Source organism: Mus pahari, chromosome 1, assembly GCF_900095145.1.
Source record: "Mus pahari chromosome 1, PAHARI_EIJ_v1.1, whole genome shotgun sequence".
Classification (NCBI taxonomy): Eukaryota; Metazoa; Chordata; class Mammalia; order Rodentia; family Muridae; genus Mus; species Mus pahari.
The window spans coordinates 109,290,314-109,302,374 of record NC_034590.1 but is presented as its reverse complement, the minus strand read 5'-3'; the positions used below and the strand labels follow the sequence as shown (position 1 = coordinate 109,302,374).

General features: G+C 50.3%; 1 protein-coding gene across 1 annotated transcript in view; it reads right to left on the bottom strand.

The window, feature by feature from the left end:
- Kndc1 (kinase non-catalytic C-lobe domain containing 1) overlaps positions 1–12,061 on the bottom strand; it is a 47,017-nt gene that overhangs the window by 7,476 nt on the left and 27,480 nt on the right. The window contains exons 16-26 of the mRNA XM_021192644.1: positions 11,693–11,778; positions 10,253–10,662; positions 7,466–7,559; positions 7,283–7,380; positions 6,837–7,057; positions 3,872–3,985; positions 3,198–3,345; positions 2,923–3,102; positions 2,079–2,285; positions 1,376–1,458; positions 982–1,132 (exon numbers count right to left, since the gene is read on the bottom strand). Of these exons, the coding sequence (XP_021048303.1) occupies positions 982–1,132; positions 1,376–1,458; positions 2,079–2,285; positions 2,923–3,102; positions 3,198–3,345; positions 3,872–3,985; positions 6,837–7,057; positions 7,283–7,380; positions 7,466–7,559; positions 10,253–10,662; positions 11,693–11,778 (1,792 nt within the window). The remainder of the gene's footprint in view (positions 1–981; positions 1,133–1,375; positions 1,459–2,078; positions 2,286–2,922; positions 3,103–3,197; positions 3,346–3,871; positions 3,986–6,836; positions 7,058–7,282; positions 7,381–7,465; positions 7,560–10,252; positions 10,663–11,692; positions 11,779–12,061) is intronic.

Below are 12,061 nucleotides of genomic sequence, written 5' to 3'. Positions count from 1 at the left end.
CTGGAACTCACTCTGTAGACCAGGCTGGCCTCGAACTCAGAAATCCACCTGTTTCTGCCTCCTGAGTGCTGGGATTAAAGGTGTGCACCACCACGCCCGGCTATGTTTCCATTTCTATTGGCTACTAGAGTATGAGTTACTCCACTGATGGATTCAAAATCTGAATGGAGTTTGATGGAATTGTGGAAGGATAGGTATAGTTGAAGGACTGAACCTATAAAGGCATGCCTTTGAAGGATGTGTCTTGTTCTGGCTCCTTCTTGTCTCTCCTTACATCTTGTCCACCATTGTGAACTGGTCCATCATGCCATCCCCACCACGACAGACTGAAATCTCCAGAGCTATACACAAAGCAAGTTGTTCCTCCTTTGAACTTGTTTATGTCAGGCATTCTGCTATAGTTACAGGTAAGCTGACAGCTGTGTAAAGAACAATGTGTAAGGGACTGTGAGTGGGTGAAGACCTATGTGTGTTGCATGGGACTAGGTGTAAAGGGACTGTATGTGTGAGGGGATGTAAGCATGAGGAACTGTAAGAGACTTGTGTCCATGAGGAGTTTTCTGTTTTCTTTCTCCCTTCCTGCCCTCCCAACTCCTGTGTGTGTGGCTGTATGTTGCGAGGGACCATGTATGAAGGATTGTCTGTGTGTATAAAGAACTGAATGAGTGACTGTGTGTATATATATGAGACTGTACAGTGCTCTGATGGAGGGTTCATACATCCTGCTTACCAAGAGGCCCACAGATCTGGATCAGCCTCAGTAGAAAGAGGGGACAGTATCAAGATGGGCTGTGACTACCATGCACTAAGTGTTAGATGTAAGCGCTTCACTCTTTCCATTTGCCTTGGACTTACTATGGCGCTGAAACACAAAGTGTGGATTCCCTGCACCCAGAGAAGAGACTGACTGTGGTCTCACAGGGGCCCTGCCTTACAGAACCCTGTAAGTCATTTCAACCTCAGAGCCATGGAGATGTCTACCTTAGAGGTATGACTGGTCACAATTTCAGCAGCCACCCAGGTACTGACATCATCTGCGTTTCTTAAAAGCTGTAGTAGATATTTGTCCTGGACGTAATTGGGTAGGAATAGACTGCAGGTTTTGGCAGAAAGAGACTCAGAAGAGTTGGCTCTGGAAGAAAAATATGGTGCATGTCACCTAGGGGTATGAGAAGTCTTCCTGCTAAGCCCTGGGGTTGTGAGGCCTCGGTGAAGAGGGAGGAAGGCACGGCATCTTTCCTCAGGATGAGAACCAGTGTCTCCCTTCAGCCAGGAGCATCCCTGGAGCCCTTTGGAGAATCCCCCTCCCCCCAGGCCCTCCCACCAACCTCCAAAACCAAGGGTCCCAGAGTCACCTTTAGAAGTGGACACTCACTTGGGAATGGCTGCACTTTTGTCCATGACACCCAGGGCTCGTGAATTTAGGAAGTGGACAGGGTGGCACTTTTGAAACAATTCCTGTCAGAGACAAAAAGCAGATAGGCAGCCCACTGTTCCCAAAGGCCTGATGTCCAAGGCAGTGTCCCAAAGAGGGCTTCAGTATTTTGAAGCCATCTGGGCAACCATAGATCAACGTGCTGAGTTGTCATGGCTGGGCTGCTAGAGCTCTCTATGTGCAGGTCACCTCAGGGGTTGTGACACTGCTATGTGTTTGATGACAGTACCAGGGATCACCCGGTGCCGTCACCTGACTCATGACACGGGGTTGCAGGATGTTGAAGACCTTGGTAGGTCCTGCCTGGGCTCTGAGCTGAGGACAGGAACAGAGGGACTTGCCCAAGACTGGGTAAGAACATGAGGACCTATTGGTAGGTAAACGTACAGTGCATGATGCTCTGTGTGCCCAGTGTAGCTGGAGAGGAGAATCCTGCTGGGCAGGGTCTCCCTGCTTTAAAGACAGAATGTGTGCACCCAGCAGCCAGGTCCTTCTGCGGGCCATTCATCTATGAAGTCTCTGCTGAGGCCAGCACCAGAGCATCCCTGAGCCCACACCACGACACTAGCAGCTGGCCCAAACGTAGAGCTCTGTGTCCCTCCCCCCCCCCCCCCCCCCCCCCGGTTTCCCAGCTCCCACACACCTGCTGCAGTAGTGTCAGCTGAGTGAAGAGCTGGTTGGTGCTGTATTCTGTCAAGAAGTAAGGACCCTTCTCACTGGCTTTGGCATAGGGGCCGTAGAAGTCTTCGAAGAAGCAGGGCTTAGGCAGGGCGGATGCAATGGTGTACTGGCGCTCCTTATGATGCGGCAGCACTAGCCCGTTGCCCCGAGGCAGCCTCCAAGAGAAGCTCTGCAAATATGACAGGTGGCCTTGTCAAGGCTGAGTAGGCCGGGCTAGATGTGGTAGGGTGAGGGTAGGCTGGTTCAACCTAGGACTCTTCAGACAGGTTCAAGTATAGCCAGAGGGTAAGTGCCTTCCATCCAGGCTTGTTGGCAGGGTATCTGCCCTGCTCACTTGAGCAGATCACCCATGCACAGTGCTCAGCCTTTGTGCTATCTCCTTGTATTGGTGGAAAGACCATTCATTCACTGACCCCAGTGGATCCTTCCACTCAGGTCTCTGCCCTGGGGATCAGGAAGGCGAGTTCAGGGACTCATAGTAGGACTCTGGCTAGGATAGAGTGAATCCTGCTAAGTCCAAGACTTTCCTTCCACGTGGCAGGAAGTGCCAGCCCTGTAGGGAAGTGCCTGGGTCATGAATAAGGAGCACTTTTGTGCATACGAGAGTGTGTGTGTGTGTGTGTGTGTGTGTGTGTGTATGTGTATACATATCTATATGTGCATTTCTATAGATGCACAAGTGCATGTCTTCATTGGGTGTGCGTACATGCATGTCTTGCTTCTGCATATATGTGGACAGCTGTGCATGCATCTGTATACATGCTATATCTTCCAGAATGCACTACTGCCCCAGGCCAGGTTCCCACCTTCCGGGTGATGCCATCCTCTGAGAACCTCTTGCAGAGGGCATTAAAGGGTCTGGTGTCCTCCTCTGTCTCCTTAGGATCCTCTAGGTCTGCACCTCGAGAGGCACTGTCAGCCCGCCGCTCGGTGCCCACCTCTAAGAGGGCCAGCAAGTGCTCGGCAGTGCCATCTAGGGGTAGGATCTAGGCAGAAGCAAGAGGTGTTACTGTTGTTCCTGGGACAAGGTAGTAGGTTTTCTCTGCCAGTGCCCAGAAGGCGCAGCCAGTGCAGCTCTCACCTTGGAAGAGATGAAGTCCTCCAGCTGTCCCAGCAGTCCCGCGTTTCTTATGAAGTCCACGGTGTAGCAGTCTTCCACCCAGGCCTGCAGGACACAGAGGCTCCGCCTGTAGATCTTGGTAAAGGTCGAGGTAGGATCCTGGTGAGCCCTGGAGGCAGATGGTAAGGTTCAGCATAGGCCCCAGCTGGGCATGTGAAGGGTGAGGAGTTCAGGGGGAGTCCAACTGATGATAGTGGAGGACAGAGCACCCCGCTCATGTTCGCCACCACTCTGTCTGGGTCCCAGACTTGTGAGTCCCCCACTCCCGCCCCAATCTGCTGGCCTGGGTGCCTTATAGAAAGAAGCTATAGGGTTCACTGGCCTCTCCATTTGGCCTATCCTTGCCAGGCAAGTGAGCTCCTCTCTCTCTTGTCTTCTTGCTTGGGCCTCTGCCTCCCCTACTTTCTTGAGGAAGTAAGCAGTAAGGGGCCCTTCCAGTGCTCTTCCCTACCCCAGCACAAAGACTTCAGCTGTCCTTCCCTGCTGTGTTCCTTTACCCATAATCCCTCAGTCCTGCTATCTTGCCCTGACTTTTCCCAGGGACACTTCATCTGTACCCTGTCAGGGCCCTTCCCGGGCTAAACAAGGTGCCCCCAAATCCCACTCCTATTGGCCAGGAGCTCATGCAGTGGTACCTGGATAGGGTGCTGCTGATGCGGTCCAGGAGGAAGTGCAGGAAGTCGTGCGGTGTGCAAAAGTACCGGAAAGTGTAGAGAAACTGCTGCACGTAGCCCTCGAGGAAAGCGTCACTGAGGGTAAAATGTGGTATTGGGCCTTGGGCCTAGGCCAGCTGGGACCCTTCCCTGCAGCCTTGCCCAGTAGTGAGTGAGCGTGCCTGTGAGTCTAAGTGCATATGTGAATATGGGTATGTGTACTGCTTCTTATTGTGTGTATGTGTGTGTGTGTGTGCGCACAGCTTCTCAGTGTGTGTATGCATATGTGCATGTGTGTGTAGCTTCTCAGTGTGTGTGTATGTGCATGTGTGTGTGCAGCTTCTCAGTGTGTATGTGCATATGTGTGCACAGCTTCTCAATGTGTGTGTATGTGCATATGTGTGCACAGCTTCTCAGTGTGTGTGTGTGTACATGTGTATGTGCAGCTTCTCAGTATATATGTGTATGTGTGTGTGCATGTGTGTGTGCAGCTTCTCAGTGTGTGTGTACATGTGTGTGTGTGTAGTTTCTCAGTGTGTGTGTATGTGTGTGTGTGTGCAGTTTCTTAGTGTATGTGCATGTGTCTGCAGTTTCTCAGTGTGTATGTGCGCATGTGTGTGTGTGCAGTTTCTCAGTGTATGTGTGTGTATGTGTGTGTGCAGTTTCTCAGTGTATGTGTGTGTATGTGTGTGTGCAGCTTCTCTGTATGCATGTGTGTGCAGTTTCTCAGTGTGTGTGCAGGTGTGTGTGTGTATGTGTGCAGCTTTTCACTGTGTGCATGCATATGTGCATGTCAGTTTGTCACATCTCATTGAACATCCCTATTCAGAGCAGATACTCCCCAAAAAGCTTCATGCAAGGGACACTAACAAGAGCCCTGAATGTGACTCTTTGACAATCTGGGGAATATGATGACCAGTAACCATAAAATGAGGGGTCCTACCAAGAGACCTCTTCTACAGATGAATTCCAGGGTGCAAAATATCATATCAAAGGTCAAAGAAGCTTGGCCACTGGCCTACCTCTGTGAGACACTTAAACATGAAGACACTGATAGCCGTATCTCTAGCCAGGGACTAAACCGCCCTCTATGCAGCCTATACTGTAGAGGCTGTGCACACTGGGTACTCAGAGCTGAGGAAACCCCTTGTGAGAGTTACTTCAACAAGGAGCCTCTGCTCTCCTCTGCTCTCTGCTTAAGTATGCATCACAGACCATAAGCATACATGCACCAAACCACAGAGCATTGCCATTCCCTGTATTCTCCCACCCGTGTTCACATCCACCAGACAACACCTCCACTCAGTCTAAAGGGAGGCTCTTTAAACTGAGGATGCTCTAAAGAGGCTTATTATGAGCAAGTAAACAACTCTGATGTCTCAGGAAGTTTATCTGAAATTTATCAGATACACAAAAGCTTCTCCTTCCCCAAGTCGTAAGTATAAATATGAGTAGTGGGGACTGCTGAGGAGCTCAGACCTGCTGAGCTGCCTGGAAGAGGCTAAGACCACATGTATGGAAGAGATGCTCTCTGACCAACTGGGATGCATGAGAAGACGACACTGGGACCTACCTGTTTGCTTTCGAGTTGTGCATTGAGTTCAAGGGTCTCATCTTTCATGATTTGTCACCCATGCTAGAGTGGGCTTTCAGTGATACAACTGCTCTTGAGTCACTCATGCTTTTGTAACCCCTCATCCATATTTCTATAATGTAACCCCAATAAACTCATTGGTTTACCAAGATGGACTTGGATGATATTGTTATTCTGGTCCATCATTGGTTACCTATCTGTGACAAGTAAATGTTTATTCATGTCTTCCAGATGTACACCACCAGCACACGTATGAGATGTAACCTATCACACAGTACCCCCATATATATTCACACATTATATTAACCACACAATGCTGATAACATACCTTATATGTGTATACATAAGCACATGACATGCATATAATATACATTATACTCACACCACTTACACACACACAATTATGTACACCATATAATAGTCGACAGTAATACTCCATAACACATACCTATACGTACATCACTTATGCAGTACATATCATACCACGTAATAGCTCAAAATACCACACATATGCATGTCCACTACACATGCACACATCAAGTGCATTCCAAGAGCTTGGGCTTCTACAGAGGGAAGTTTGTCTCCTTATTGCTCTCTCAATGCTACCTGCCAATCAGATCTGAAGCTGATAGCCTCTTGCTCAGAGGACTCCAAAAGTTGCGTCAGGACTCTGGATGTGACAATGGCTTTCTGGCTCGAGATCTACACACAGGCCTAGTCATCAAAGTGAGGAGAACTGCAGGGAGCTAGAATTATCTAGAAACAAGGCAAGGCTGGAGCTCTATGGGGCAGAGGGAGGCAGGGTGGGTGGTGCTGGAGGGCGAAGGGAAGGAGGGATGCGTGCGATTCCAGTCCCACATCATATGAGTAGCTCTGTGAGTACAGCTGAGTAGATCTGAGACTTTTCCTGACATAGGGGCAAGCAGTGCAGAACTTGATGCTCAGGTTGTGACCAAAGCAGTGCTCAGAGAGACAGAGGCCACAGAAATCATACAGATAGTGCTCTGTGTCCATTATGACATATTTTGATGAGTGACTTGGATCCAGATGGTACCTTGGAGCCTCCTGCAGATGGTATGTCACCCTAGTAGCCTGGCCTACAGCGCTGCCTGGCCACACCCTGTGACCCAGAACCGGGGCTAGAGGGGGTCCTCTGGGGAATGTGACAGACTGCTCTGGCTAGCAGCTTGGTCATGCGGTAGGTGGAAGCTAACACACGCTAGACTAGATTCTAACAAGTCTCTAAATAATTGCACAACCCACGTCAGACAGAACTTCCCTTGCCTTTCTCCTCTTTGTTCCCTAAATCTTGTACATCAGGGTCAGAGAGTCCTTTGGGGGCACCTGACACACCTGGAGTAGAGGTAGGCCATGAGCCCCAGTGGTGTGCCAGCCTGTAGGATGCGAGCCTTCTTCTGTCGGCCGCTGCCTGGGTGCTTGTTGACATTGTAGAAGATGAGGGAAGAGGACTCATCCAGGGGGCTGAAATCCAGTGTGTCACAGGGGGCTGCGGCGATGTTCACAATCACTGGCAGAGCACAGGGCTCCAGCCCCCAGCGCTCTGCATACATGACCTGTGGGGAAAGGAAGTGGATTATGGCTGGCCACTGGGTGTGTGTCTATGGGTCACTTTGCTACTGACCCAGGGATGGCAGGGTTTCTTAGTACTTTGAGACTTTTACACAGGGCCCCTGTGCATGACCTAATGTGTCTCGATTCCTATGAATCAATGACTGAAGGAACCCCATCTGAGGCCCGGTTCTCATTCCGGAAGAAGGGAAGGATAGAAGGCTACCTGCCTGGAGGTACTTCTTGACCAGGCTCAGGAACTGCACCTTGGACTTCATTTCATCCAGCTGTCCTCGAAGTTTAGACAACATGGTCCTTACCTCAGAGCCTGTGGGCAGAGCAGAGTCAGCACATGGTACTCAAGAGGCACAAAGCACCTCGTTTGTGGCAGGTAGCTGGCCGTACAGTGTTACCTTTGTTCCGTTTTTCCTTCTGTAAGAGTTTCTGGTAAAACTTTAGGGTCTTCCTATAGTTTCTCTTCTCTATCATGAGCTGCTGCTCCAGCTCCTAAGAGGAAGCACAGCAGGTGAAGCCTGAGCAACTGCAGGCTCAGGCTCCACTTGCCTTCTGTACAAGATGAAGACACGGCAGGCACATTTGCCTAGCGAGCTGCCTGAGCGGCCACAGGAAGAGCAGGTGTGTGTTAGGGTCACAGACCTTTGGTTGGCATAAGAAGGGCAAAGGAAATGAATGAGGGAACACCTCAGAAGCGGGCTCCAGGGGTTCACCTCGAAACCAGTACTCCATCCCTCAACGATTTTCCTCAACGATGCCAGAGTCCACTAGTGCTTGTGGCCTGACTGCTGAAAGGGGAGGCGCAATGAAAATCCTGATACCCCATCTCCTTAGGGAGCAGTTCTCAACCTGCGGGTCACAACTCCATCGGGGGTCCGTCGACCCTTTCACAGGGGCTGCATATCGGATATCCTGCATATCAGATATTTACATTATACTTTATAAAAGTAGTGAAATTATAGTTATAAAGTAGCAATGAAATGTTTTTATGGTCAGGAGAGTCACCTCAATGTGAGGAACTGTATTAAAGTGTCACGGCAATAGAGAGGTTGAGAACTTCTGCCCTAAGACTTGGCCAAGTCTTAGGATGCATCTGTCTCCTGAAGTATCTTTTCCGCACCCAGTTGGTTCCACCTGGCTGCTTCTGGAGAGTTCTCTAGACTCCATCTCAGAAGGGCCAGGGGCAAACCTTTTTGTGGCTTCCCTGCTCTTGGGGATAAATTGCAGAACCAGGGCCTACAAAGACAAAGGCTTATTCAGTAATAAAAGGCAGGCCCCATATGTGTAGCCCCAAAGCCCCTCTAACTGTCTCCAGTGTCTCCCTGGCTAGTACTGGGTGCAGGGTAGGCCATCTTTATTCTCTGGACAAAGGGAGTCCCTCTCCAGGGCCTTCAACTTGTCAGGGGGACATAGAGATGACAGTATGGACAGAGGGCTTGGATACGGTTGCTATGTCCCTGCACTTCATGAGAATGAGCGAAAGCTCTGATGTTTGCTGCCTAATTGAACACTGTGTGTCTGTCTGCAGTGTGGTGAGTGAGGGGAACCTACCCCAGGGCCGGGTACCTTCCCGAAATGGTTTGTTTGCTACTTTCTTTCTTTCTCTTTCCTTTCTCTTTTCTCTCCTCTTCAAGACAGCCACTCATTATGTCTGTTAGGCTCTGTAGTCTACTCTTTCCTTGAACTCACGGTCTTCCTGTCTTAGCTTCCCTGTGCTGGTTACAGGTGTGCACTGCATGCTTCCCTGGGACGCTGCCTGCCTTCTTTCCTTTTTACAGTGAATTTTGTTCACTGTTCTGGGGCATATGCCCATCATGGCAGGGAAGGTTTGGTGGCCAGGGCAAGATGTAGCTGGTCACACTGCATCTGCACTCAAGAAGCAGACAGGGATGGAACGCTGTGCCCTTCTAAGTTATGCTTAAGAAGCCCAGCCATAGCCGGGCATGGTGGCACACGCCTTTAATCCCAGCACTTGGGAAGCAGAGGCAGGTAGATTTCTGAGTTTGAGGCCAGCCTGGTCTACAGAGTGAGTTCCAGGGCTACACAGAGAAACCCTGTCTTGAAAAACAAAAAACAAACAAACAAGTAAATACATTTTTCGAGAGAGAGAGAAAGAGAGAGAGAGAGAGAGAGAGAGAGAGAGAGAGAAAGGGCAGTGTAAGTTTAGCTTTTGTCTATGGGAGATTTGACCCTGAATTTATTATAAAATTTAGAAGCATTGGTTCCTTAGAGGGAGAAAAGAATGACTTAAGGACTAATTTAAGCAGGAAGGCTACTGGGTTCAGTTGATATCTATGCATGCATGCATGCATGTGTGTGTGTGTGTGTGTGTGTGTGTGTGTGTGTGTGTGTACAACCTGAAGGAAGCAGAGTCACCAGAAACTGTAGACAAAAAGATAATGGTAAACTGAACCCCAGCACTCCCCTAAATGCCCAAAGCAAGGCCTATTTGATGAGCTGGAGATGCAAGGCCAGAATGCTGAGGTGCCAAGGGCTGCCTGTCTGAAGTGTGGCGGTGCCTGTAGTTCACATACTCCATACATAGCCATGCTCAACCTGCTGACCTTCCCCCCCCTCCCCCCCCAGGAGTGGGCCTGCCTGCACAAGAGCACCTGCAGAACTGCTGGAGTTCTCCTGTAGACTACGCTGGCTAGCCTTGGCTGCTACAGTCAGGTCTCCTGTCTTCCTATTGACCAGGGGAAGAGCCTTGGCTTTTCCCAGCGCTGCCTGCCAGAGAAACCCTTGCTGACCTCACTGACCCCAATCCCAGCCTAAACTTACTGCAGGCATGGTACTTCTGGTGTTGTCTCTCACCTAGGGCTAAGTCTGCCATAGGGAAGAGACTGTCGCTCCTGCAGCCCAACACTTACCACGCACACAAAGACCAAGTGACCCCTGACTACTGTCATCTGGGACCCATGGGCACAGCTAACCGGAAAGAAAAGTCACTCCTTACTTCCCAGCTGAGGGAACATGTGCCCACATTGTAGAACATCTAATACAGGCTAAAGGGAGTTGGGCCCACCAGAGTGGAAGAATACTGAGAATGGACACAGCCTGGAAAGGTCCTGTCCTTGGCCTAAGTGGCCTGGAAACCTTGCCTGTGCAAAAGCATCATTGTCCATGGTGTTCCTAAGGCTACAGATGCCCTCCCAACCCACAGTGGATAGACTTCCTAGACTCACTGGACTCTGGGCTTCCAGTTCTGTGTGCCCGTTGGCCTTCTGCCTCTCCAGATCCTTCACATAGTTGTAGACATCGGCTCCAAAGCAGTCGGCTTCGTAGAAGGCACTGGACCAACCAGGGCTGCAGTTCTGGAAATCGGCTGCACCTGGTGACCCAGCTGGGCCACCATCCTCAGATCTAGCTAGCCGGGCCACTGTGTCTGATGCATGGCTGGTTGAGTCCTGGCTTGGACCTGGCTGTCCACCCCCTTCAGCCTCTGGTTGCTGCTCTCGTGTGACTTTTATTGACTTCTGAGACCGAAATCCAACCTCAAAGTTCCCCTGAGAGAGCGTTTCGGAGTCTATATCTGATAGTGCTGTGGGTGAGCAGGGTCCCCCGCTGCCCCAGGACGTGGCTGGCTTCTCCTTGCCTTGAAAGAAAGATAATGGTCAGTGGGTGGCCCCTCCGCCTCCAGCTGTGGAGGAAACCCAAACACCCTCATCAGGATCCTAGCTAGTCCTGGCTGTTGTGCTAGGTGGAAATGAGAGAGACTTCGGGGAACACTGCGGTGCTTGTGAAGAGACAGGATCAGCTCCCCTAAGCATTCATCCTGCTCCAAACTTCTCTGAGGCTTGGACTCTCCTCTGCTAGAACCGATTCCAACCAGGATCTACTCTTCCCTCTGATCCCATCTGCTCACCCAGAGCATTGAAATCTCAAACCTAGCTCAGTCATACACATACATTCCACATACAAACCTGTCAGGTTATTTGGAACTCTGTCAACTCCAGAAGCTTCTCTCTGCGCCAGTAGCCTTTTGGCTCCTTGGCCATCAGGAGCAGGTAGACTTCCTGCCCAAGACATAATCACCTGCTCCTTGATTTACTTAAATCGGGATGACGTCACCAACATGGTCTTATCACAGTTAGTAGACAGGCTCACATGATCACAGCCATGCACTCATCCCTCGAGACCGCCACCTGGCTGGCTGGCCTCCCTTCCTCAAATTGCTTACTGAGGTATTTGTTTGCTTTTGGAGACAGGGTCTCCCTATGTGGTCCTAAGCTCCCTGTGGTCCTGGAGCTTGCTATGTAGAGGAGGCTGGTCTCGAACTCTCAGAGATCATATTGTCTCCACCTCCTGAGTACTGATATTAAAGGTGTGCATCACTAGGCCCAGTTCTTTGAGTTTTAAGTTGATTTCTTGTTCTGGCTAAGAATCTCGAAGGCCACCTCTGATATCTAAGTGGCTTTTACTTTCACAGATGTGAAGAGCCATCATGCTGGCTGTTGAAGGGACAGAAAACTGTCCCCTGATAGCCCATACCCTAAGGTCTGGACTTCTTGGATATCTCCCAGCACAGGGCTGTCCTTGACCACAGAAGTCTTCCTTCAGCTGTCCAGGGGACTCCACTGAGAATAGTTCTTGCCTGACCTCATGATGCAGGGCTTGTCTCTTACCGAGTCCATGCAGGGAAGGCCTTTTGCTGGACAGTGAGCATCTGCTGGGTGAGTGCTCTGGCTGGGATCCAGGCTCCTCAGAAGCGCTGGTAATGAGAACATCAGTCAGTTTCCCTCCACCCCCATTTGGATGAGACCTGGGGCTTAGGCAGAGAGGCCCCAGCACGGAGCATCACCTGAACAAACTGGGTAGGTCAGGACCCTGTCATCTCCCTGGTGTCAGAAATGCCCTGGGTAGTGGCTCCACAGTCAAGAGACCCTTCTCAGAGCTGCGGAAATGCTGTTGGGTTGGGCGCAGGGCAGGGAAAGTATACTTGCCTATAGTTATTTATTTGTTTATTTTATTTTATTTTTTCTTTTTTTTTTTTT